Below are 23,458 nucleotides of genomic sequence, written 5' to 3'. Positions count from 1 at the left end.
GGCCGAGTTCCTGTAACAAGCCTTAACCCTTAACGCGCCATCAGCAGGGACCTGAGGCTGCGTGCTCCCTCCCCCCCATGGGGCTTGACAGGGGACCTCAGGTCGCATCTCCCACCCAGCATGGCTTGACGGAGAACCTCAGGCCATGCCCTCTGCCTGGCAGGGGTTGATGGGGGACCCCAGGGCTTGGCCAGGGGACCTCAGGCCGTGGCCCCCGCCCAGTGGAGCTTGAAGGGGGCCCTTAGGCTGTGCCCCCAGCCCGGCGCTGGGCCAGGGGACCTGAGGCTGTGCCCCCCGCCCAGTGGGGATTGACAAGAGTGGGACCAGTCAGGTCTGGATCTAGCCCAATGGGGGTGGGGCTGGCCGGGTCTGGGTCTTGCATGATTTCAAGGTGCTTGTGAGTGGATGGGGACTTGACTCTGGGTCCCAGAGTCACCCCAGACTTTGACAGGAGGTCATATACATTTTACTAACTTCTTCCATCTCTGACACTTCTATTATAGAGAAAGGGCAAACAGCAATATTAAAATATTTCCTCTAATTAATCCCCTTTTAATGTGCAGGCATTTCATGCACCAGGCCAATCGTCTCATATAAGAGACAATTGCATACAGCAATAATTATACATTTATAATTATGGGCACAAAATGTATAAATGAAAACATTTATGAAATAACAGCATAAATGAGAGTGAATGGAGCTTTAGATACAAAGTTTTTTTTAATTTAATTTAATCCAAATTAGATTACTATAAATTAATATGTTAACTGTAATCTTCAGGGTAACCACTAAGAAAACAACTCAACAGAACCAAACAAACAAGGGAAGTAAATCAGTACACTGGAAAATATCCATTTAACAAGAAGGCATTAATTAAGGAACAAAAAGGGCATAAGGCACATAGAAAATAAATAGCAAAATGACAGACATAAATTCTACCTTATCAGCAAATACATTAAAAGTGACTTAAACGCGGGGGAGAAACCAAGATGGCGGCATAGGTAAACACCAGAAAGTGCTGCCTCCCACAACAACTTCAAAAATACAACTAAAAGACAAAACGGACATCATCCATAAGTACAGGAAGGCTGGCTGAGTGGAAATTCTACAACTAGAAGGAAAGAGAAAAGCACACTGAGAGTCAGAGGAGCTGCGGAGGTGGAGTGCAGAGGTACGGAGGTGCACGAGGACGCGGTTGTCTTTTTGAATCGAGAGGGAGTCACAAGCCCCCGACTGCTCTGAACTCCAGTTCCAGGTGAGTCTCTGGGGACCTAGACTCATACGGGGAGAAACTGGACTGTCTGGCAGCAGGCAGAATTCAGAACTCGAGGGCGGCTTTCTCTCAAAGGTGCTTGCAGGGATTACCGAATACCGGGACACTGATACGCAGGGCCCCTTAGGGCAGGGCTGAGGATCAGCCATAGCTGCTTGCTCTGCCCTGTTTATTCCCTGAGACCCCGCCCCACCCAAGCTGTGGCAGAGGCTTTTGCATATGAATGCCCTGGCCCTTTGCAATCTAAAATTACCTAACTGCAGCTGGGCCAGACAGACCCAGAAGTTCCAAGAGAAGGCCCAAGGCCCCAGAGCAGCTTGCATTGCTTCACAGCTGGGCCTCATCTGGGCACCTCCAAACCCCAAACAAGGAAGGGGAATCTGCAGATCTCTTCGTAGCTCCTACTGGGTAGCCTCAGGCAGAGGCTAAATTAGCACCTCCTTAGATCCAAGAGCCAGTGTACCCAGTGGTCAGAGTGCGACCATCCAGATTACAACTCCTCAGATCCATAAGGGACACACTCAGGAGGCAGACTCAGTGAGCACCAAAGCCCCACTGAAGCAAGTCTTGCCCCAGAAGAGTGTCTTCAGCAAAGAAGTTCTCCCACTGTAGACACAGCTGATTCTCACAGCCAATTGGCCTGGAGGTCAATTCCTCCCAGTGATACCTACAACAATCAAGGCTTAACTACAACAAGACTGTGCACAAAGACCACAAAGGGGTGCACCAAGAGTGTCCACCTCAGGTAATTGGGGAGGTTGAGCCACTGGCCCTTATAGGACACCTAGCATACAAAGCCACTCTACCAACACAAGGAAGCATAAAAAAAATGCGGAGACAAAGAAACAGGTCACAAATGACAGAAATGGAGGAAAGCAAACTACTGGATATAGAGTTCAAAACCACGGTTATAAGGTTTTTCAAGAATTTTCTAGAAACCGCCGATAAATTTAGTGAGACCCTGGAGGATATGAAAAAAGACCAACTAGAAATTAAGCATACACTGACTGCAATAAAGAATAATATACAGAGATCCAACAGCAGACAAGAGGATCCCAAGAATCAAGTCAAAGATTTGAAATACGAAGAAGCAAAAAATATCCAACCAGGAAAGAAAAATGAAAAAAGAATCCAAAAATATGAAGATAGTGTAAGGAGCCTCTGGGACAACTTCAAGCATACCAACATTCATACTATGAGGGTGCCAGAAAAAGAGAAAGAGCAAGATATTGAAAACCTATTTGAAGAAATAATGACAGAAAAGTTCCCCTACCAGGTGAAAGAAATAGACTCACAAGTCCAGGAAGCACAGAGAATCCCAAACAAGAGGAATCCAAAGAGGACCACACCAAGACACATCATAATTAAAATCCCAAGGGCAAAAGACAAAGAGAGAATCTTAAAAGCAGCAAGAGAAAAGCAATTAGTTACCTACAAGTGTGCCGGGAGCCGGTCCATCCTTGCTGTTTCAAGGGACTTGGCATATATAGCATACTGTTCTTAATATGTTTGCTCACCTTCTTGGCACTATGTGTTTTAACCAAAGTCACCTCTCTGAGAAAGATTATTTCCCCAGGTAGGGATTTTTCCGTGAAGTTAGGGAGGGAATAAAACCCCTTAACTAAGTGCCAGGCGGGTAATTAATCACTTTAACTACGAACAATCATGCTTAAGCTACATAATCTTTACTCCCTGGAATGGAGATAAGAAATGCCCTAACCTTTGGAATAGAGATTGATAGGATTGGAATCAACTGGTATAAGTACAGATGTAACAAGACAACAGGACTCAGAACCTAGACACAGAACCTAGAAACAGAACCTACACAGAACCTAGAGACAGAAGAACTTCGCTGAAGAGAACATGACAAAAGATCCTGGACAGAAACTGGCCTCAGAACCTAAAAACAGAACCTAGCGAGAGAATCTGGCTGAAGACCTGGCTACAGAACCTGGCTACAGAACCTGGATAGAACATGGCAAGAGAACCTGACTAGAACCTGGTGACTGAACTTGGCTGGAGAACCTGGACAGAACCTGGCTGGAGAACCTGGAGAACCTAGCAAGAGAACATGGACACAGAACCTGGCAAAAGATCCTAACCGGAACTTCGCTGGAGATCCTGAACAGAACTTGGCTAGAGATCCTGGCTAGGCTGCTGATCAACTGCACGCTGTCTCCGTGTCATTCCTTCTTCGCTGACTCCGTCCACACCTTTGGGGACCCCTGGACCTGCTGAGGTTGGACCCCAGCACAAGTGAGTGCTGTCAGCTGATTTCTCAACAGGAACTATGCAGGCCAGAAAGGAGTGGAAAGTTTCCAAAGTGATGAATAGCAAGAAACTACAACCAAAGTTACTCTACCAAGCAAAGCTATCATTTAGAATTGAAGGTCAGATAAAGAGCTTCACAGATAAGGAAAAGCTAAAGGAGTTCATCACCACCAAACCAGTATTATATGAAATGCTGAAGGGTATTCTTTAAGAAAAGGAAGAAGAAACAGGTAAAGTTAAAAAATATGAACTACAAAGTGGCAATAAATACATATCTATCAATAATTGCATCTAAAAATCAAACAAATAAAAAATCTGATGAACAGAATAAACTGGTGAATGGAATAGAATCAAGGGCATGGAAATGGAACAGACTGATGATTCTCAGAGGAAAGGGGGTATGGGGGGGTGCTGGAATATGCATGTATGCATTACCTATGGACACAGACAACAGGGTGGCAACGGCCTGGGGTGGGGTGGAAGGGAGGTATGGGGGGAAAAAAGAGGGATCTCTGTAATAATCTCAACAATAAAGATTAATTTTTAAAAAGATAATAAAATAAAAGCCAACAATGAGTAACTGGAAAAAACAACATAACTGACAAGCCCCTGAGGAGACTCTCAGAAAAATAAAAGGCACAAATAATTAATCTTAAAAATGAAGAGGGAGTAATATAGCTATAAATAGAACAGTCTAAAACTATACCAAGAAAATATATGAATGTTTTAATGCAAGTAAGTTTGAAAACTTAAAAAGCTGACAAATTCCAATAGTACAGATACAGTGCAACAAAATTTACTCATTAGCAATTAGAAAACCTCAATAGTTCTTTTAACTGCAATTCCTAGTAAATGAGAATAATATAATCATCTCAATAGATGAAGTAAAGCATTTAATAAAATTCAACCCTTGAATAAAGATTAGCAAAGTAGAAATAAAAGAAAATTTCTGAAACTAAAAAAAAAATTTTTATCAAAAATACTAAGGAAATATTCTTTTGTTTTTTGGTTTTTGTTTTTCAATCCTCACTGGAGGATATTTTTCCATTGATTTTTAGAGAGAGTGGAAGAGAGATGGAAAGACAGAAACACTGATGTGAGAGAAACACATTGGCTGGTTGCCTCCTGCACAAGCCCTGACCAGGGCCCAGGGGCAAGGGAGGAGCCTGCAACCAAGGTACATGTCCTTAACTGGAATCAAACCTAAGACCCTTAGGTCTCAGTCTGATGCTCTATCCACTGAGCCAAACCAGCTAGGGCCAGAGCAAATATTCTTAATGGAAAAATATTAAAAGCATTTCCTTTAAAATTTGGAATAGAAGCATGCCCAGTTTAATGCTTCTATTCAATACTGTACCAAACACCTTAGTTAGTACATTAAAATAAGAAAAAAGTTATTATACATATATTTTATAACATAATATTATGTTATATGTATATATATAATAACTTAAAAGGAAAAAACAAAACTATCGCTATTAGGAGATGAAATTATTACCTGCATACAAAACCCAAAAGAATTTGCAAACAAGTTTTTAGAAAGAATGAGAATATAATCAAAAAGGCTTACTATAAAATCAATTTTTCAAAAAAATTGTATCTGTATACTACAAGAGTAAATAAGTAGGAAAAGAAACTTTTAAAATAAAAAGACATGGCTTATAATTGGAAAAAAAACTTATAAAGTACCTAGAATCAGCCAACAAAAGATGTGCTTGACCAGTATGCAGAGTTATAAAATTTTATTCAAAGACATTAAGTAAGATCTAAATAAATGTAGAGAATGCACAAATTTATGGGTAATTAAGATGTAAATTCTTCCTAAATTAACTCAGATATTCAATGCAATTCCAAAGTCACAACAGCTTTTATGAAAGGTAACAAGTTGTTTCTTATGTCTGAGGAAGATCCAAGACAACCAAACTGCCAAGACAATCTATATAAGTAAAAATGTAAATGTTCATTTGTTCAAAATCTTAAATCTCTGAAAATTCTTCACCGATTGCTTTGAAATTTTGATACAACGCTGAATTCGAATACGCACGTGTTTTTGTATACCTTTATACCTACTATTATATAGATGTCACACCTGTGACAGGTAAAAAGATGTTTTTGAAAAACAGCGCCATCTGTTAGATGTAAAAGCAACACACGCTATACTAAATATTTTATGATTCCATTTCAATGTTTCTGTTTACAATTATAAATTGTAGATAAAATTAACTACAAATATGCGTGTCCAGCTGCAAAACCATCGATCAGCTGAGATATTCTCACATCAATTGCTGGAAATTGGGAACGGAAAGGTGCCGGTTGATCTGACCTCAGGACGAATTTCATTGCCTCATAACTTCTGCAATTTAGTGACGTCAAAAGAAGAATTGGTTGAAAAAGTATTTCCCAATATTTAAGCCAATTATAAGAATCACGATTGGCTGAGTGAACGAGCTATTCTTGCGGCCAAGAACAAAGACATCTACGAACTTAACAATATTATTCAGTCTAACATTCAAAGCGAGGCAGTCACATACAAGTCCGTCAATACTTGTGGAAGCAGATGAAGCGGTTAATTATCCAACAGAATTTTTGAATTCACTCAATCTGCCAGGGATGCCACCGCACGTACTGCAATTGAAAATCGGCGTGCCAATTATCATGTTGCGAAATATCAACCAAAGCTTTGCAACGGCACGCGGCTTGCAGTAAAAAAATTAATGAGCAACATCGTAGAAGCAACAATCTTGACAGGACCTTTCAAAGATGAAGATGTCCTCACTCCTCGCATTCCTATGATTCCAACGGATATGCCATTTCAATTTAAGAGATTGCAATTCCCAATTCGATTGGCGTTTGCAACTACCATCAACAAAGCTCAGGGCCAATCTTTAGAATTGTGCGGTTTAGATCTAGTCATGGATTGCTTCTCACATGGACAATTATATGTTGCGTGTTCTAGAGTCGGCAAACCAGACAATCTCTATATCTGCACAGACAATGGAACAACAAAAAATATTGTATACCCACAAGCATTGTGAAATTAAACATATTAGAAACGTGCGCTTTCTCTTTTCTTTCTTTTCCATTTAACCAGACTGAGCCACAGCCACGCGAGGCGGGGTACAGCTAGTGCAAAATAAAAATGTCAGGGGAATTCGCAAACCAGATATCAAGTCTTAATTTAAAGCCATAACAATAATTATGATGATTTAGTCATTAGTATAGGGTTAGACAAACTGACTACTGGATACACAGAAGATCCTAGAAATAGACATAGACATAACTGATATATGAGAGGTTACTTTGCTAATCAGTGAGAAAAGGGGAAACTCTTCACTAAATGGTACTGAAACAATTAGTTATTCATAGGGAAAAAACAACATTAGATCCCTCCCCAAATAAGAACCCTCATACCATATTAAAAAACAATTCCAACCTGGCTGGTGTGGCTCAGTGGTTGAGCATACACCTATGAACCAGGAGGTCACAGTTCAATTCCTGGTCAGGGCACATGCCCGGGGTAGTGGGCTCCATTCCAAGTGTGGGGTGTGCAGGAGGCAGCCGATCAATGATTCTGTTTCATCACTGATTTTTCTATCACTCTCTCCCTCTTCCTCCCCCTTCCTCTCAAAAATAAAAAAATAAATAAAATAAAAACCCAAATGAATGAAAAAATTAACTATGAAGAGCAAAACTTTACAAAACTTTTAGAAGGTAATATAGGAAAATGTATCTGATCTGGGGTAGGGTAGGACTTATTTAACAAGACATAATGTACACTAACCATGAAAGGTTTTTAAATTCAACTATAATAAAAATATCAACTCTATCCATTAAAAGATACCAATAAACAAAAAGAAAAGCTACAGAGTAGGAGAAGGCATTCACAATACAAAATAGACAAAAATTAAGAACTGCTACAAATCAATAAGAAACAAATATTCTAAGTGAAAATGAGCAAAAAATATCCATAGCAATTCCACAGAGAAAACATGGCCAATAAATATATGAAAAGATGCTCAATCTTATTTGCAACTAGGAAAATGCAAATTAAAATTACAACTAGAAACTGTTTCATACTAAAAAAAAAAATGGGCATAATTTTGTAAGTCTGACAATATTAAGGGTTGAAAAGAAGAAAAATGGAAACTATATTATTTTTGGGAATGTATTTTAGTTCAGCTACTCTGTAAAACACTATGGCATCACATAATAAAGCAATGATGTACAGGCCTGAATGTTCATGGCTGCATTGTTTAGAGTAGCCAAAAAATTGTGTGTGCAGGGGTGGGGGGGGGGGGGGGAAGACTAAGTATCTACAATAGAATGAATAAATTACAGCACATTTATATATCAGAATACAACACAACAACGAAACAAATAAACTACAATTACATGTATGCAAGAATATGGCTGAATCATAAAAACATGAAGCTAAAAAAGAAAGCAAGTCATAGAAAATTATAATCAGTACGATTCGATTTATATAAAGGTTAAAACACCCATAACAGATACATACGTAACTCTAGCATCTGGCTTATCAATATCTGCTGAATGATTGAAAGAAAAGTAAAGGAATAACTAACACAACATTCAGGACAGTAATAACTTCTGGGAGAAGGGATGAAGATGCAATCATGAAAAGGAATATAGGAAACTTAAGATGTACAGGTCTACACCAACAAAATGTGATTGTGCTTATTTCCTAATAATCTCCCCAACAGTTATTTGACAAAACTTTTGGAACTCTTCCAAACTAATAGGTGAAAACTGAGTGTAACTTCAATTGGCATTATAATTATGCATAAGGTTATCAACTTTCTATATTTTATAGCTATTTATGCTCTTATATTACCTATTAACATGCTCTGTACTAGACTGTTCTCTTACTGATTTCCAGAAGCTCATTATTTAACACAGAAATAAGTACTTTGACTCTTTACGAAGACAATTAGATTTTCAAAGTATATTTTTTTAAAAAGGTACTGAGAATGTTAGATGAGTGTATAGCTATTCATTTTATTATTTCTTTTTAAAATGCATGTTGTTAATCTTTTATATATTTCATGAATAAAAAATTTTACAAGTAAAAGAATCTATTGCCACAGCCCATTTTATTTTGAGAGATAAGTAATTCTTGGCAGAAACCTAGAAATTTTCACAATTATTGAAGTTCTTAATTTTTATTACATCAATGCCTGAGGACAACTCTTCAACCATATGTCAGAAAAAGTATTGCCCAACACATTAGGACATGAATTCTAAATTATTTAAAATAACTGTGTGAGAACTGCTCTTATACCTTTTCTTCCATAAAATTAATACATTTTAGACTTTTAAGTGACTTAAGAGAATACTTTCAATTTACTGGATTAGCTATTTCTTTAGTTTTAAAATTGGCTTTTTTATCTTTATTCCTCAAATACCCTACCCTTCCATACACATTCCTTAAATCTCAAAATAGAATTTCTAAAAATTAGCTTGTTGGACCAAGATCATCAAAATCATTATCAAAACTTCAGTATCTGTGTTTCAGAGGTACACAGGGAAACAGAAAAAAAGGCACTCCTTTTGCCAGTTTCAAGACAAAACGGAATTTAAAAAAAGACAAAAAGGAATCCCAGAGGCAATTCATTCTCATTGTGTCATTTACATATATCACAGTGCTATTTTAAATTTTCCATTCCATTCTCTTCTCCTTTTTTAACACAAAGTACCACTATGTGGCTATTAAAACTGATTAAGAAATTATTTCAAGTTTTACCTTCCTAAGAATATAAAGCTACCATTCATTTGGGACAATTGCTTTATGAAGCCAATCCTGTTTTTACCCTCCTCAACTTTTGAAAGGAGGCAGAAAGCACTGGTTTTCTTTCATTTCTAAAAGGTCCTGGTTCTTCTGTACTGGATCACCTGAACAATAAGTAGCACTGCCAGAAAAAGAGGCTCTTATAGAAAAGGGCTGCATATAGGTATTTGCCATAGAACAAACTAAAGTTTAATGAAAAGCAATTTATGTATAGCCATGAACAAAGCTGAGTTAAAGTTGGCGAAGCAGAGCCGGTGCCTCATCCAAAAGACTAGTGGTCTAAGAAGAGATTTTAACAACTATGAATCAGTAGACAAAAGGGCACTAGGATTAAAGTCCAGACAAAGAGAATAGTCTTCCTCTTATTATAGCTTCAGTGACACGATGGTCAACCAAGGACCAAAAATATAAAACAAAAAATTCTAGAAATAAACAACTCATAAGTTTTAAATTAGATGCCGTTCTCTAAGTAGCGTAATGATACCTCGTGCCATCCCATCCAGATCGTGAATCATCCCTTTGTCCAGTGTAACCACAGTGGATACATTACCTGCCTGTTACTAGCATCTCAGTTATCAGATCAACTGTAGAGGTATCACAGTGCTTTGTTCAAGTATCACTTATTTTACTTAAAAATGGCCCCAATGCTCTGCAATTCAGATGTGCCCAAGAGAAGCCATAAAGTTCTTCCTTTAAGTTAAAAAGTGAGTATAGCACAATTAAATATCTAAAAGTTATGCAGTAACGTAACTTTTACTGAAGTATTTTTATAGTTGTTCTATTTTATTATTAGTTGTTGTTCATCTCTTACTGTGCCAATTCATAAATTCATCACAGTTATGTATGTATAGGAAAAAACAGTGTATATATAGGGTTTGATATTATCATTAGTTTCAGGCATCCCCAATGGGGGGATCATAGAACAAGAAAATATCTCCTGCGGATAAAGGCTACTGTAATTTAGAAGACTAACATTTAACCAGTAAAATAGAATGAAGGACTAAGAAGATAATAGATATTCAGAATGATACATTCAGTTGATACTTAATATAAATTTTCTGGGAACATGTCCATACATGAGATAGCATGGACTAGAGTTATGAAACAGTATATATAATACGTGCTTTTTCAAGAATTGTTAAATGCAGTTCAAAGGATAAAGTCCACTGGGCTCAATAGTAAATTATTCATTTCTCATTGATGTATTCTCTATCAATATTCTGTTCTGATGTTGAAACAATGGTTATTCTTAGAGACAAAAATAATTGACTATAATCAGTATAAAAGTATGAATTTCATACTTCTAGAATCTAAGATTATAAAAAAATGACAACCATTCCATAATTATTTTTAATAAGGAACAGACCTGCCTACACTCCAACTCTAGCTGGATGGCTGTTTTAACCACAGTTAAATTTCACATGCCTTGGGTTAATTCTCAAAGAAAATATTTTTCCACTTCATACATAATTTTAAAAATCCAAAATATCCTAGAGAGAAACTAAAAACTAAGACTTAACCATTCATACAATTATACAATTTATAAAGGGTTAACTGTATAAAGAAGCCTTTTCTGTCATTTTAACCAATAATGTCAGCATTCTTTTCACTCTTATTCAAGTTTCTTTTTTTAATACTCCATTATATGACATAAGCAAATGCAAACAAAACATGTTCATGAACACTCAAATAATCTCTGAAGGAGGAAAACAAAATACATGAAAGTGTATACTTTATATGGCTTTAATTGTTTATTCCTCAAGAGCACAGAATAAAATGCACCAATACAGTACATCTGTATTTAATCCTCTGAATTTAAATTAACCCCTCTTCTTTTGCTAGAACGTAAGAGAAAACTATACAAATTTCAGTATTTATGTAAATTGAGTACAACTTTCCTTCCAAACTAACTGAGATAAAATTATCAGTGGAGCATGTATTTTGGATTAACATATTTTATTTAGAATAATTATACTCACTAGATATAGTGCATTTTTACTGTTACAATGTTTTCCCTCTTACAATATAATATGTTAATGCTATTTTATGTACTCTATCAATACCTGACATGGGATATTCCAGCTATTAAGTCATTGAAGAAGAAAAAAACAACAGAAAAAAAAACTACTGTTAATTTGAATTGTCTCTTCTAAGACATTTTCGAGTTTACAGAAAGTTAAAGGTAAAATTAAAAAAACAAAACATTCCCCCACAAAAGTTTGTTAAAAAGATGGCTGCATGCTGAAATCCTGAAACACAATACCAAAGAACCACTTTTTCCTTTCAAGAAAAAGTATAGTCCCATTTTCAAAATTATACTAAAACCTAATCAAGTAATTTAAATTTAAATAGTCTTTAAAGGGCTCAGTATACCTCAATACTGAGTGTTAATACTACATTTAAAAAAATATATATCACTCACCTTTCAAACCTAGAGTTTGTAGCTGGAAGAGCCGACCAAGTTCATAAGGCAAAACCCGTAACATATTGTTATTTAAAAGCAATTCCCTATTTAAAAAACAAAAAACAAAAACGTTTTACTTGAATTTATCAAGCTTTATTAATATCTACAATTACTTTTCTTAACTTTCCCTCTAACATACCATGAGTGCTGTATATATTCAAGGCACATTTTTATATGTTTATCTAAAATTGTTGTGTAATATTAAAGTACTACAAAATGTGTAACTGCCACAACTATTAACAGTGTTTCTATAATTTACTCATTATTAAAGGTGTAGGAATTGCATATCATTTTCAGGCTAAATCTACCCGCTTTTCTCTTTCATCCAAATGCCAGTGACAGATATTCTTAGTGTTCAAAGACAACAGATATCCTTGAACCTAGCCTAATTCATAGAAAAAATAAAATTTTTACAAAGTTCAGGATTTAACTGTAACCAATAGCCAATCAACTGTATCAATTTTTATAACCGATTACAACTATAATCACATCAAGATACTCTGATGAATAATCACTGACATAGAACATAAACATTAAAAATAAAACATAGGAGCCTGGGCCAGGTAGCTCAGTTGGTTGGGACATTGTTCCAATACACCAAGGTTGAGGGTTCAATCCCTGGTCTGGGCACACATACAAGAATCAACCAATGAATGCATAAATAAGTGAAACAACAAATTGATGTTTCTTTCTCTCTCCCTTTCTCTCTTTCTCTAAAAATCAATAAATAATATTTAAAAATAAAGCATTAGTATGGTATAAATAATATGACAGCATAAGTAAGGTCTGAGTTTATGATTATAAAATTTTGTGCAAACTACAGAAAAAAATAAATAGCCCTGTTATTCAATGATTAAAAAGTCTTTTTTTAAAAAACAGAAATGCAACAAAAACATATAGTAAGAGGATGTTGAGAAACAAGATTTTAAAACAGTATGTTTCATTTTAAACATATGACAAAAATCTTTTAAATTACTACTCAGCATATAAACAATATAGAAAAGCAATCCTTGTTTGTATTGAGAACATTTATTCAAGGTCTTAATATTTCTACAAATTTTTCTCCTATGGAGAAATTCTTAAAGAACCCCTGAAGGACTAGAAATAAATCTACTTATCAGGTGTTAAGCAGCGGTTCTCAACCTGTGGGTCGCGACCCCTTTGGCGGTCGAACAACCCTTTCACAGGGGTCACCTAAAACCATCCTGCATATCAGATATTTACTTTACAATTCATAACAGTAGAAACATTACAGTTATGAAGTAGCAATGAAAATAATTTTATGGTTGGGTCACAACATGAGGAACTGTATTTAAAGGGCCAGAAGGTTGAAAACCACTGTTTAATGTTTCCTTAAGGAGTTGTAATATGTAAGTACTAGAGGTCCAGTGCACGAAATTTGTACATGGGTAGGGTCCCTAGCGACTGCCGGCTACCAGCCAGGGCCCTTCCTTCACTCTGTGCCGCCCCTGGTGGTCAGCACACGTCATAGTGAGCGATCAAACTCCTGGCTGGTTGACCTCCCGAGGGGACACTTTGCATACTAGGCTTTTATATATATATAAAAGATTATATGAAACAGAGATATGTTCCTAAAAGTTTTACTAATAAGTACATTATATTTTCTCAATTATTTCTGATTAGTCTTATGAGCATACACTTGAGCCAAAAGTCAGACGTATATTGTATTTCCACCCTACCTCAAGTCTGTCAAAAGAACTTGGCAATACAAGCATATTTCTAGTCAGAAACCTCCAAATTAAAAGGAAGAAAAAGAAATGTTCAAGGGAGGCCAACTCAAACACTGTGTTCATTTTATATCATTTGATCTTAGAAACACACATGGAAATCCTACTATAAGTAACATCGCATAATTTTCTTACTTGGTAAATTTAGAATTTCATATAGTGAGTCATATCTACAATATTTCCTCACCTGAGAGACACCATGTTTCCTAGTTCTGCTGGTAAACTTCTGAGTTTATTGGATGATAGATCCAAGTAAACCAGATTATGAAGCTTGGCAATATCAGGTGGAATGCGACTAAGGAAATTGTCATTTAGGTGCAGCGCTGTCAAGTGTGTCAATGACCAAAGTGATGTACTTAAGCTCCGCACTCTACCTAAAAGGCAAAATATTAAGCATTAAATTCTAGGCCCAAGACAACGACTGAACTACAAGAACTAAAAAGTGGTAGAAGAGCCTGCAACTATATACAGATATTGTTATCTTTGACATTTTAATTTTGCATTTAATGCCAGTTGACTGCTTCCAAACACACCTGGCCCTTCTTGAATGTCAGACCACTTTCACTTGACAACCATTCTTTCTCACGAATCTTCTGTGTATTAAATGAGATGAGGAATAATGGGAAGACCCTTGGAATCACGGTGATCACAAGGTCTCAAGGAAAAAGCCTGGGTTGAATTGAGCTTTTGTGGTAGAACAATCATGATTTTTTTTTTTTAGCATAGTCCTAAAACAAAGTATTTTTCATATACTCCATAAAAATTACAGTGCATGGTTTATCCATATCTAGGGCCCAAATTAGTATACAAACTTAAATAGACAAGAGTAATTACTGTGATATAGAGCAGAACAACCTTAGATTAGCCACCAGGAAAACCATTCAACCCCCAAAAGACACAATTGTACATTAACTCCGGTTTAATATTTTCCATTAAGTAAACATACTCAAGGAAATAGTCACACACATTGAGTTTTACAAATCAGTCAGCATCTTATAGTTATGGTAGAACATGTACTAGAAAGTCAGAAGACATGGTTCAGATTTCCGATTTTTGCTATTTAATTTTTTTAAAATATATTTTATTGTTTTTTTACAGAGAGGAAGGGAGAGGGATAGAGTTAGAAACATCGATGAGAGAGAAAGATCCATCAGCTGCCACCTGCATGCCCAGCACTGGGGATGCGCCTGCAACCAAGGTACATGCCGTTAACTGGAATCAAACCCAGGACCCTTCAGTCAGCAGGCCGACGCTCTATCCACTGAGCCAAACCGGTTCAGCTGATTTTTGCTATTTATTAGCTACATAAGCCTGGGCAAATCACCTCACCTCAGCTTTTATAAAATGTAATATGACCTTAATAATTTATATGAAGATTATTTTATAAACTTTACAAAAGTAAAATGGTATTTTAATTATATAACACTTTTCAAACAACTGATTTTTAAAAAGCAGTGGAAGGTAGAGAGGGCACAAAATCTCAAAAGGGAAATGCTACTTTTTATGTAGCTAATGAGCAGTAAATTCAAACTTAGAACTTCTGTCCAGGGTTCTTTCATGCTATCTATAATCAGGTTTAAAATGGCAACGAGGATTTTGCATTTTAAAAGGGAAACAAAGTTCCCAAGAGAAATGTATTTCAGTTCTACCCAGGATTTAATGGAGTGGTTCTCAACCAGAGGCAATTTTGCTCCCCAAGTGACTATGGCAATCTGGAGACATTTTTGGTTGTCAAAACTAGGAAAGTGCTGCCCCAGCTGGTTTGGCTCAGTGGATAGAGCATCAGCCTGTGGACTGAAGGGTCCCGGGTTCGATTCTAGTCAAGGGCACATGCCCAGGCTGTGGGCTCAATCCCCAGTAGGGGGCGTGCAAGAGGCAGCCAATCAATGATTCTCTCTCATCATTGATGTTTCTATAGTTCTCTTCTCCTCCTTCCTCTCTGAAATCAATAAAAATATATTTAAAAAAAAACTAGAATAGTGCTATTGGCAACTAGTGGGTAGGAGCCAGAAAAGCTGCTAAACATCCTGTAGTGCACAACAACAGCCCCCAACCACAAAGAACTGTCGGACCTATGTGTCAGCAATGCCACTTTGAGAAACTCTAGGTTAACCTAATGGGATTTGCTCATATTCGTGCTTCTAATCATCCATCACCTATTCACCCAGTTCACTTTTAGTTAACTGCAAAGGTGATTCTTGCTATTGATGCTATACAGACAGTCCTCAGGTTACGTCGGACTCAACGTACGTCGTTTCGTGATTACATCGCCATCTCCCATTTATTTATATAAAAAAAAAAAGAGTTCTGTCATTTCGACGTATGTATATATGTGCTTTATGTTTTTTATTATTTACTAGAGGCCCGGTGCACGAAATTCATGCATGGGATAGGGGGTCTGTCCCTCAGCCCAGCCTGCACCCTCTCCAATCTAGGACCCCTCGAGGAATGACTGCTCGTTTAGGCCCAATCCCACCTCTCACAATCCAGGACTGCTGGCTCCCAACCACTCGCCTGCCTGATTGCCTCTAACCACTCCCCTGCCAGTCCTGATCGACACCTAACTGCTCCCCTGCTGGCCCGACTGCCCCAAATGCCCTCCCCTGCCGGCTATCTTGTGTCCACATGGGGGCATCCATCTTGTGTGTTGGAGTGATGGTCAATTTGCATATTACTCTTTTATTAGATAGTATTTACCACAGGTAAAGGTCAGGAATTGTTATCTTTCCTTTTTTTCTTTTTTTAATATATTTTATTGATTTTTTACAGAGAGGAAGGGAGAGAGACAGAGAGTCAGAAACACCAATGAGAGAGAAACATCGATCAGCCGCCTCCTGCACATCCCCCACTGGGGATGCGCCTGCAACCCAGGTACATGCCCTTGACCGGAATCGAACCCGGGACCCTTCAGTCCACAGGCTGAACCGGTGAGCCAAACCGGTTTTGGCTGTTATCTTTCTTTTAAACTTTTTTTACTGTTTCACTTCATTAATGCTGTGTATGTGCTCCATGTGAGTGACATAGGTGCTTGTATAGGTGGGTTCCGACTTACAGTGAAAATCGCTTTACGTCGCACACTAGGAACAGATCTCCGACATAACCCAAGGACCTACTGTAATGTTGGTTTAACTCTTCCAAATGAAAGCCTATATAATCTGTATTTTACATCAATTCATTAAAAACAGTACTCATATTCTATTTTTAATGCAATTTTAACAGTAATAATTTAGATATACAGAATATGTTCGAAGATAATAGAGTTCTTGTATACCCCTCATCCAATTTCCCCTAATATTAGTATCTTATATTACCACTAGAGGCCCAGTGCACGAAATTTATGCATGGGGTAGGGAGGGGGGGTCCCCTCAGCCCAGCCTGCACCCTCTCCAATCCAGGACCCCTCAGGGGATGTCCGACTGACGGTTTAGGCCCGATCCCAGAGATTGGGCCTAAACCGGCAGTTGGACATCCCTCTCACAATCCGGGACTGCTGGCTCCTAATCGCTCACCTGCCTGCCTGGTTGCCCCTAACTGCCCCCCCCCCCCCACAAGACTGATCACCCCTAATGCCCTACCCTGCCGGCCTGGTCTCCCACAACTGTCCCCTCCCTGCCAGCCTGGTCACCCCAAAATTCCCCCCCACGCTGGCCTAGTCACCCGAAACTGCCCCCCCCCGCCAGCCTAATCACCCCTCAGTGCCCCCCCGCCAGCCTAATCACCCCTTACTGCCCCCCCCGCCAGCCTGATCACCCCCAACTGCACCCACCTCCATCAGCCTGGTTACCCCCAACTGCCCCCCTGCCCTCCTGGTCGCCCCCAGGTGACCCCCTGCTAGCCTGCTCACCCCACGCAGCCTGGTGTTCAGTCATTTGGTCATCCCTCACTAAACCCCCTGCCGGCCTGGTCTTAGGCAACCATCGTGTAAGAGCGTGAGGGTTAATTTGCATATTACCTGTTTATTGTATAGGGTGGTACATTTGTCAAAACTAGGAATTAACACTTACACATTACTATTAATAAATTAATTTGTATTTAACCCATTTTTACATTTCTGTGTTCCAAGATTTAATTCAAGATACCATTTTGCATTTAGTCATTCTGTCTCCTTAGTCTCTTCTTATCCATGACAGTTACTCAGTCTTTCCTTGTTTTTCTGACCTTGACAATTCTGAGGACCAATTAGGTATTTTGAAGAACATCCTTTAGCTGAGTTTATCTTATGTTCTCATTATTAGATTGGGGTTAAGCATTTTTGGAACTCTTATTCAATTTTAACAAATCCTAAATATGTAAGGTCATATAACACAGTTATCACATGTGTTAGAATAAACAGACAGCTTCTAGATTTCCTACTCTGCCAACACTGAGATAGGAGATTGGCAAAGATTTCAATTTGCAAAAATAATTACTCTGTACAGGAAAAAGTAAAAGTTAAAAACAATAAAAATAATTACAATAGCCAAAACAAAATCTACACTAATAAAAGAGAAAGATTCAAACTAACCATCACTCCGCTACACCCACAAGCCACGCCCACCAGCCAATCATGAGCCAGTATGCAAATTAACCCAATGAAGATGGCGGCGACTGCAGAGCTGGAGCGAGCAGGAGGCTTGGGTTGCCCCTGGCGATGGAGGAAGCCAAGCTTCCCGCCTGCCCTGGTCTGCCCTGGGCTCCGCTCAAGGCTACAAATTTCAATTATAGAAGATAAATAAATCCCAGATACCTGCTTCCAGCCCACCCTGGAAAAAAAGAAAAAAAGGAGAGGCTGGGAGCTTAGGTCGCCAGGGGGCATCACCAGCCTGAAAACGGCCCTCAGCTTCTCACCCAGGCTGGTCAGGCACCTCAGCGGGACCCCCCTACCCACCCTGAAGGGGCTGTGGCCAGCCTGCAAACAGCCATCAGTACATCACCCAGGCTGGCAAGGCAACCCAGTGGGGACCCCGACCCTGAGGGGGTGTGGCCAGCCTGAAAATGGCCCTCAGCCCCTCACCCAGAATGTCCAGGAACCCCAGTAGAAACCCCCACCCTGAAGGGGGTGTGGGTCCCCGGTGGGGGGCTTGACCAGCTGCCGGGAGCCAGTCCATGCTTGCTGTTTCAAGGGACCTGGCATATATGGCATACTGTTCTTAATATGTTTGCTCACCTTCTTGGCACTATGCATTTTAACTAAGGTCTCTGAGAAAGGTTGTTTCCCCAGGTAGGGATTTTCCCCTGAAGTTAGGGAGGGAATAAAACCTCTTAACTAAGTGCCAGGCGGGTAATTAATCACTTTAACTACAAACAATCATGCTTAAGCTACATAATCTTTACTCCCTGGAATGGAGATAAGAAACGCCCTAACCTTTGTAATAGAGATTGATAGGATTGAATCAACTGGTATAAATACAGATGTAACAAGACAGCAAGAGAGAGAGAGAGAGACAGAACCTAGGCACAGAACCTACACAGAACGTTCTCTAGAGACAGAAGAACTTCGCTGGAGAGAACATGGCAAAAGATCCTGGACAGAAACTGGCCTCAGAACCTAGAGACAGAACCTAGCGAGAGAACATGGCAAAAGATCCTGGACTGAACCTGACTACAGAAATTGGCAAGAGAACCTGACTAGAACCTGGTGACTGAACCTGGCTGGAGAACCTAGCGAGGGAACATGGCTACAGAACCTGGCTGGAGAACCTGGAGAACCTGGCTGGAGAACCTAGCAAGAGACCATGGACACAGAACCTGGCTGGAGATCCTAAACAGAACTTCGCTGGAGATCCAGACCAGAACTTGGCTGGAGATCCTGGCTAGGCCGCTGATCAACTGAACGCTGTCTCCGTGTCATTCCTTCTTTGCCGACTCCGTCCACACCTTTGGGGACCCCTGGACCTGCTGGGGGTGGACCCCGGCAACCAGCCTGCAAACAGCCATCAGCCCCTCACCCAGGCTGACCAGGCATCCCAGTGGGGACCCCCAACCTGAAGAGGGTGTGGACAGCTTTTAAACAACCCTCAGCCCCTCACCTAGGCTGGCCAGGCACCCCAGTGGGACTCCCACCCTGATCCGGGACACCCTTCACAGCAAACTAGCTGGCCCCCACTCGTGCACCAGGCCTCTATTCTATATATTAAAAAGGTAATATGCAAATTGACCCTAACAGCAGAACTGGGAATGACTGGTCACTATGACACACACTGACCACCAGGGGGCAGACACTCAATGCAGGAGCTGCCCCCTGGTGGTCAGTGCGCTCCCACAGGGGAAGCTCTGCTCAGCCACAAGCCAAGATGATGGCTGCCAGCACAGCAGTGGTGGCAGGATCCTCTCCCACCTCCTCAGCAGCGCTAAGGATGTCCAACTGCAGTTTAGGCCTACTCCCTGCTAGCAAGTGGACATCCCCCAAGGGCTCCTGGGCTGCCAGAGGGATGTCTGACTGCCAGCTTAGGCCCGATCCCCCCAGGGAGCGGGCCTAAGCCAGCATGTGGACATCCCCCGAAGGGTCCCAGACTGTGAGAGAGCACAGGCCAGGCTGAGGGCCCCCACCCACCCCCACCGCCAAATGCACAAGTTTTTGTGCACCAGGCCTCCAGTCTATTATATTTAAAAACCTTATTTTACTTAGAAACTGAACTCCCAATGTCTTTAATTCTAGATGCCAACTTTGGCTCAAGATACTAATCTTAAAAGAAAGGTTATAAACAAATACATTAGATAAAACAGATAAATTAAACATTAGTATCTCAGTGTATATTTTCTTGATTAGTTCATCTAATGAAAAATATACAACAAAGAAATAAATACAACAATACTCAACGCTTGTTCATTATTGCTATTATACCCTGAATTAAATGCTTCAGATTCTACTCACCCGAGATTTCTAATTCTGCCCAGTGAGATTTTTTCCCATTGGCTACCTCCTCTGCTGACATGATGGTATAAATTTTGCGAGGATCTGGAGGATCATATTTTTCCTTTGGCATCCCTATTAGTCTGTAAAAAAAAAAAAAAAAAAAAAAAAAATTATCATTAGAGTCTTATAAGAAAAAAGGGAAAAATGGGTAAGTTTTCTTTTTGTCTCCCCTTGCCAGGCTACTAAGTGACTTTATACCACACATTCTCACTAGAAGAAAAATACCTCTGCAGTATGCTAGGCTCTTGCAGAAACTAGCAAAAGGTGTGTCGGGGAAAATTCAAATAGGAAATGACACCGAACTTCACACTGAACATTCTAGTTGCTTCCCAAACATTCATTCCATCCATTCCCCTTCATTTAGCTTCCTTGCTTTCCACGACAGACTGACCCTACACCAATTTTCTGAATGGACTCTTGACTAGTCCAAGAGAACCAGGGTAATCCCATCCTCTTTGCCGCAGTGATATTCAGATATCCCATATCTAAGACTATCCACACATGACATTCCCCTAGTCACATAGATTATTTGAAACATATCTAACAGAGTTTAAAACTCTTATATGTTAAAGAAAGAATTCTATGTTATATAATGAGAATAAATGTTATATCTTTATTTCTGAAAGTATTATAGATGTCCCCTCTCTCCTGATGATCTAATCTAATAAAAGAGAAACATGCAAATTGACTGCACCTCTGCTACACCCCAAGCCATGCCCACCAGCCAATCAGAGTGACTATATGCAAATCAACCCAACCAATATGGCGGCCGGCAGCCACGGAGCTGGAGAAAGCAGGAGGCTTGGTTGCCCCGGTGATGGAGGAAGCCAAGCTTCCTGTCTGCCCTGCCTGGCTGTGGCCTCGGCTCAAGGCAACAAAGTTTCAATTTTAGGAGATAAATAAACCCCTGATACCTGCTTCCAGCCAGCCTCCACTGGGAGCTTGGGTGGCTGGGGGCCATGGCCAGCCTGCAAACAGCCATCAGCCCCTCACTCAGGATGGCCACACCCTCATGGGGTGAGGGTCCCCGCTGGGGGGCTTGGCCAGCCTGCACACAGCCATCAGCCACTCACCCAGGCTGGCCACAGCCTCGAGGGGTAAGGGTCCCTGCTGGGGGGCTTAGCCAGCCTGAAAACGGCCATCAGCCCCTCACCCAGGCTGGCCAGGCACCCCAGGGGGGACCCCCACCCTGAATGGGCTGTGGCCAGCCTGCAAACAGCCATTAGCCCCTCACCCAGGCTGGCCAGGCACCCCAGCAGCGACCTCCACCCTGAAGGGGCTGTAGCCAGCCTGCAAACAGCCATCAGCCCCTCACCCAGGCTGGCCACACCCCCATGTGGTGAGGGTCCCCGCTGGGGGGCTTGATCAGCCTGAAAACGGCCCTCAGCCCCTCACCCGGGCTGCCCAGGCAGCCCAGGGGGGACCCCCACCCTGAAGGGGCTGTGGCAAGCCTGCAAACGGCCATCAACCCTCATCCAGGATGGCCAGGCACCCCAGCTGGACCCCCACCCTGATCTGGGACACCCTTCAGGGCAAACCAGCCGGCCCCCACCCATGCACCAGACCTCTATCCTATATAGTAAAAGGGTAATATGCAAATTGACCCTAAGAGCAGAACGACTGGGAATGACTGGTCACTATGACACACACTGACCACCAGGGGGCAGACACTCAATGCAGGAGCTGCCCCCTGGTGGTCAGTATGCTCCCACAGGGGGGGGCTCTGCTCAGCCACAAGCCAGGCTGATGGCTTCCAGTACAGCGGTGATATTCAGAGCCTCTCCTGCCTCCTCAGCAGCGCTAAGGGTGTCCGACTGCAGCTTAGGCCTGCTTCCCGCTGGCAAGTGGACATCCCCCAAGGGCTCCCGGGCTGCCAGAGGGATGTCTGCTAGCTTAGGCCCAATCCCCCAGGGAGCAGGCCTAAGCCAGCAGGTGGTCATCCCCCGAGGGGTCCCAGACTGTGAGAGGGCACAGGCCAGGCTGAGGGATTGGGCCGCTAGTCTAGTTATAAAGGAGAATATATCAGAAATTGCTATTGGCAGCCATCCAACAACTGTAAGGGAAGTCAGCCATAGAAGTTAGAGCAGTGGTTCCCAGCCTTTTTTTTTTTTTTTTTTTTTTTTGCCATGCCTCACCTCAGCATCTCTAAAATCCTGATGTTCCCCCCTGTGACATATAATTCTTCTTATTCAAAAAGAACTCCTATTCACTTACGAGGAAGCCTAAAAGCCATTACCATGGCCTAAACAAGCTTCCAAAGAACATGGCATCCATGAAAGAGAAAAATGAAAGAAAGGACAGTTGAAGTACTGAGGAAGAAGTCACGAAGAAATTGTTAAAAAAATAATAATATAAAATGATGTGAAAAAATAAGTTTCAAAACATAGAGAACTGAAATGTATAAATGTGTCACTATATATATTTATATACTGTATATGAGGCCCCTAGAACTATAACAAATGCAAAAAAATTCACTGTTAATAACTCATTCTCAAATTGGCCTCCTTAAAAATCAAACTGCCCCCCTGTGGGGCATGTGCCCCAGATTAGGAACCACTGAATTAAGAGTCTAGAAAGTAGAAAAAGAAAACCAAATTCCTCACCAATCCGTACCTATAGCACTTCCAAACACTGGGCTTTTTGGGTACACAAGCCAATACATTTCATTTATTGTCTGAATTAGTTTGAGTTGTGTTTCCTGTTACTTGTAATCAAAAACTTATTAATCGGGATAATCATATATCTTGGTTTGCATGGGCCAGTCTTGGTTTATATCTGTTGTTCTTAGATAATTAATATCAGCCCTTTTCAACTCTCAAAAGTATCCAAATTGAATGATGAGTTACATGACAACCCTAATTGAAACTAATATCATACAGTCTTCATGTAAATAATAAAATAATCACAGAACAATCAAAAGTAATGACCAACGAGGCATAAAATTCCACTAGTATGCATATATGAAACAGATGACAAATGGTCCTAAAAGTAATCATTTCAG

General features: G+C 40.4%; 1 protein-coding gene across 1 annotated transcript in view; it reads right to left on the bottom strand.

The window, feature by feature from the left end:
* The window catches only part of CNOT6L (CCR4-NOT transcription complex subunit 6 like), a 76,117-nt gene extending 55,495 nt beyond the window's left edge, over positions 1–20,622 (bottom strand). Inside the window, exons 1-3 of the mRNA XM_081100836.1 lie at positions 20,416–20,622; positions 13,750–13,936; positions 11,773–11,858 (exon numbers count right to left, since the gene is read on the bottom strand). Coding sequence (XP_080956962.1) covers positions 11,773–11,858; positions 13,750–13,936; positions 20,416–20,527 — 385 coding nt within the window. The 5' untranslated portion in view covers positions 20,528–20,622. The remainder of the gene's footprint in view (positions 1–11,772; positions 11,859–13,749; positions 13,937–20,415) is intronic.
* Positions 20,623–23,458: the final 2,836 nt, after the last annotated feature.

The sequence above is a fragment of the Myotis nattereri genome (assembly GCF_964212035.1).
Source record: "Myotis nattereri genome assembly, chromosome: 1".
NCBI lineage: Eukaryota > Metazoa > Chordata > Mammalia > Chiroptera > Vespertilionidae > Myotis > Myotis nattereri.
Note: the sequence above shows the minus strand (reverse complement) of the source record. Positions and strands in the feature narration are given on the sequence as shown.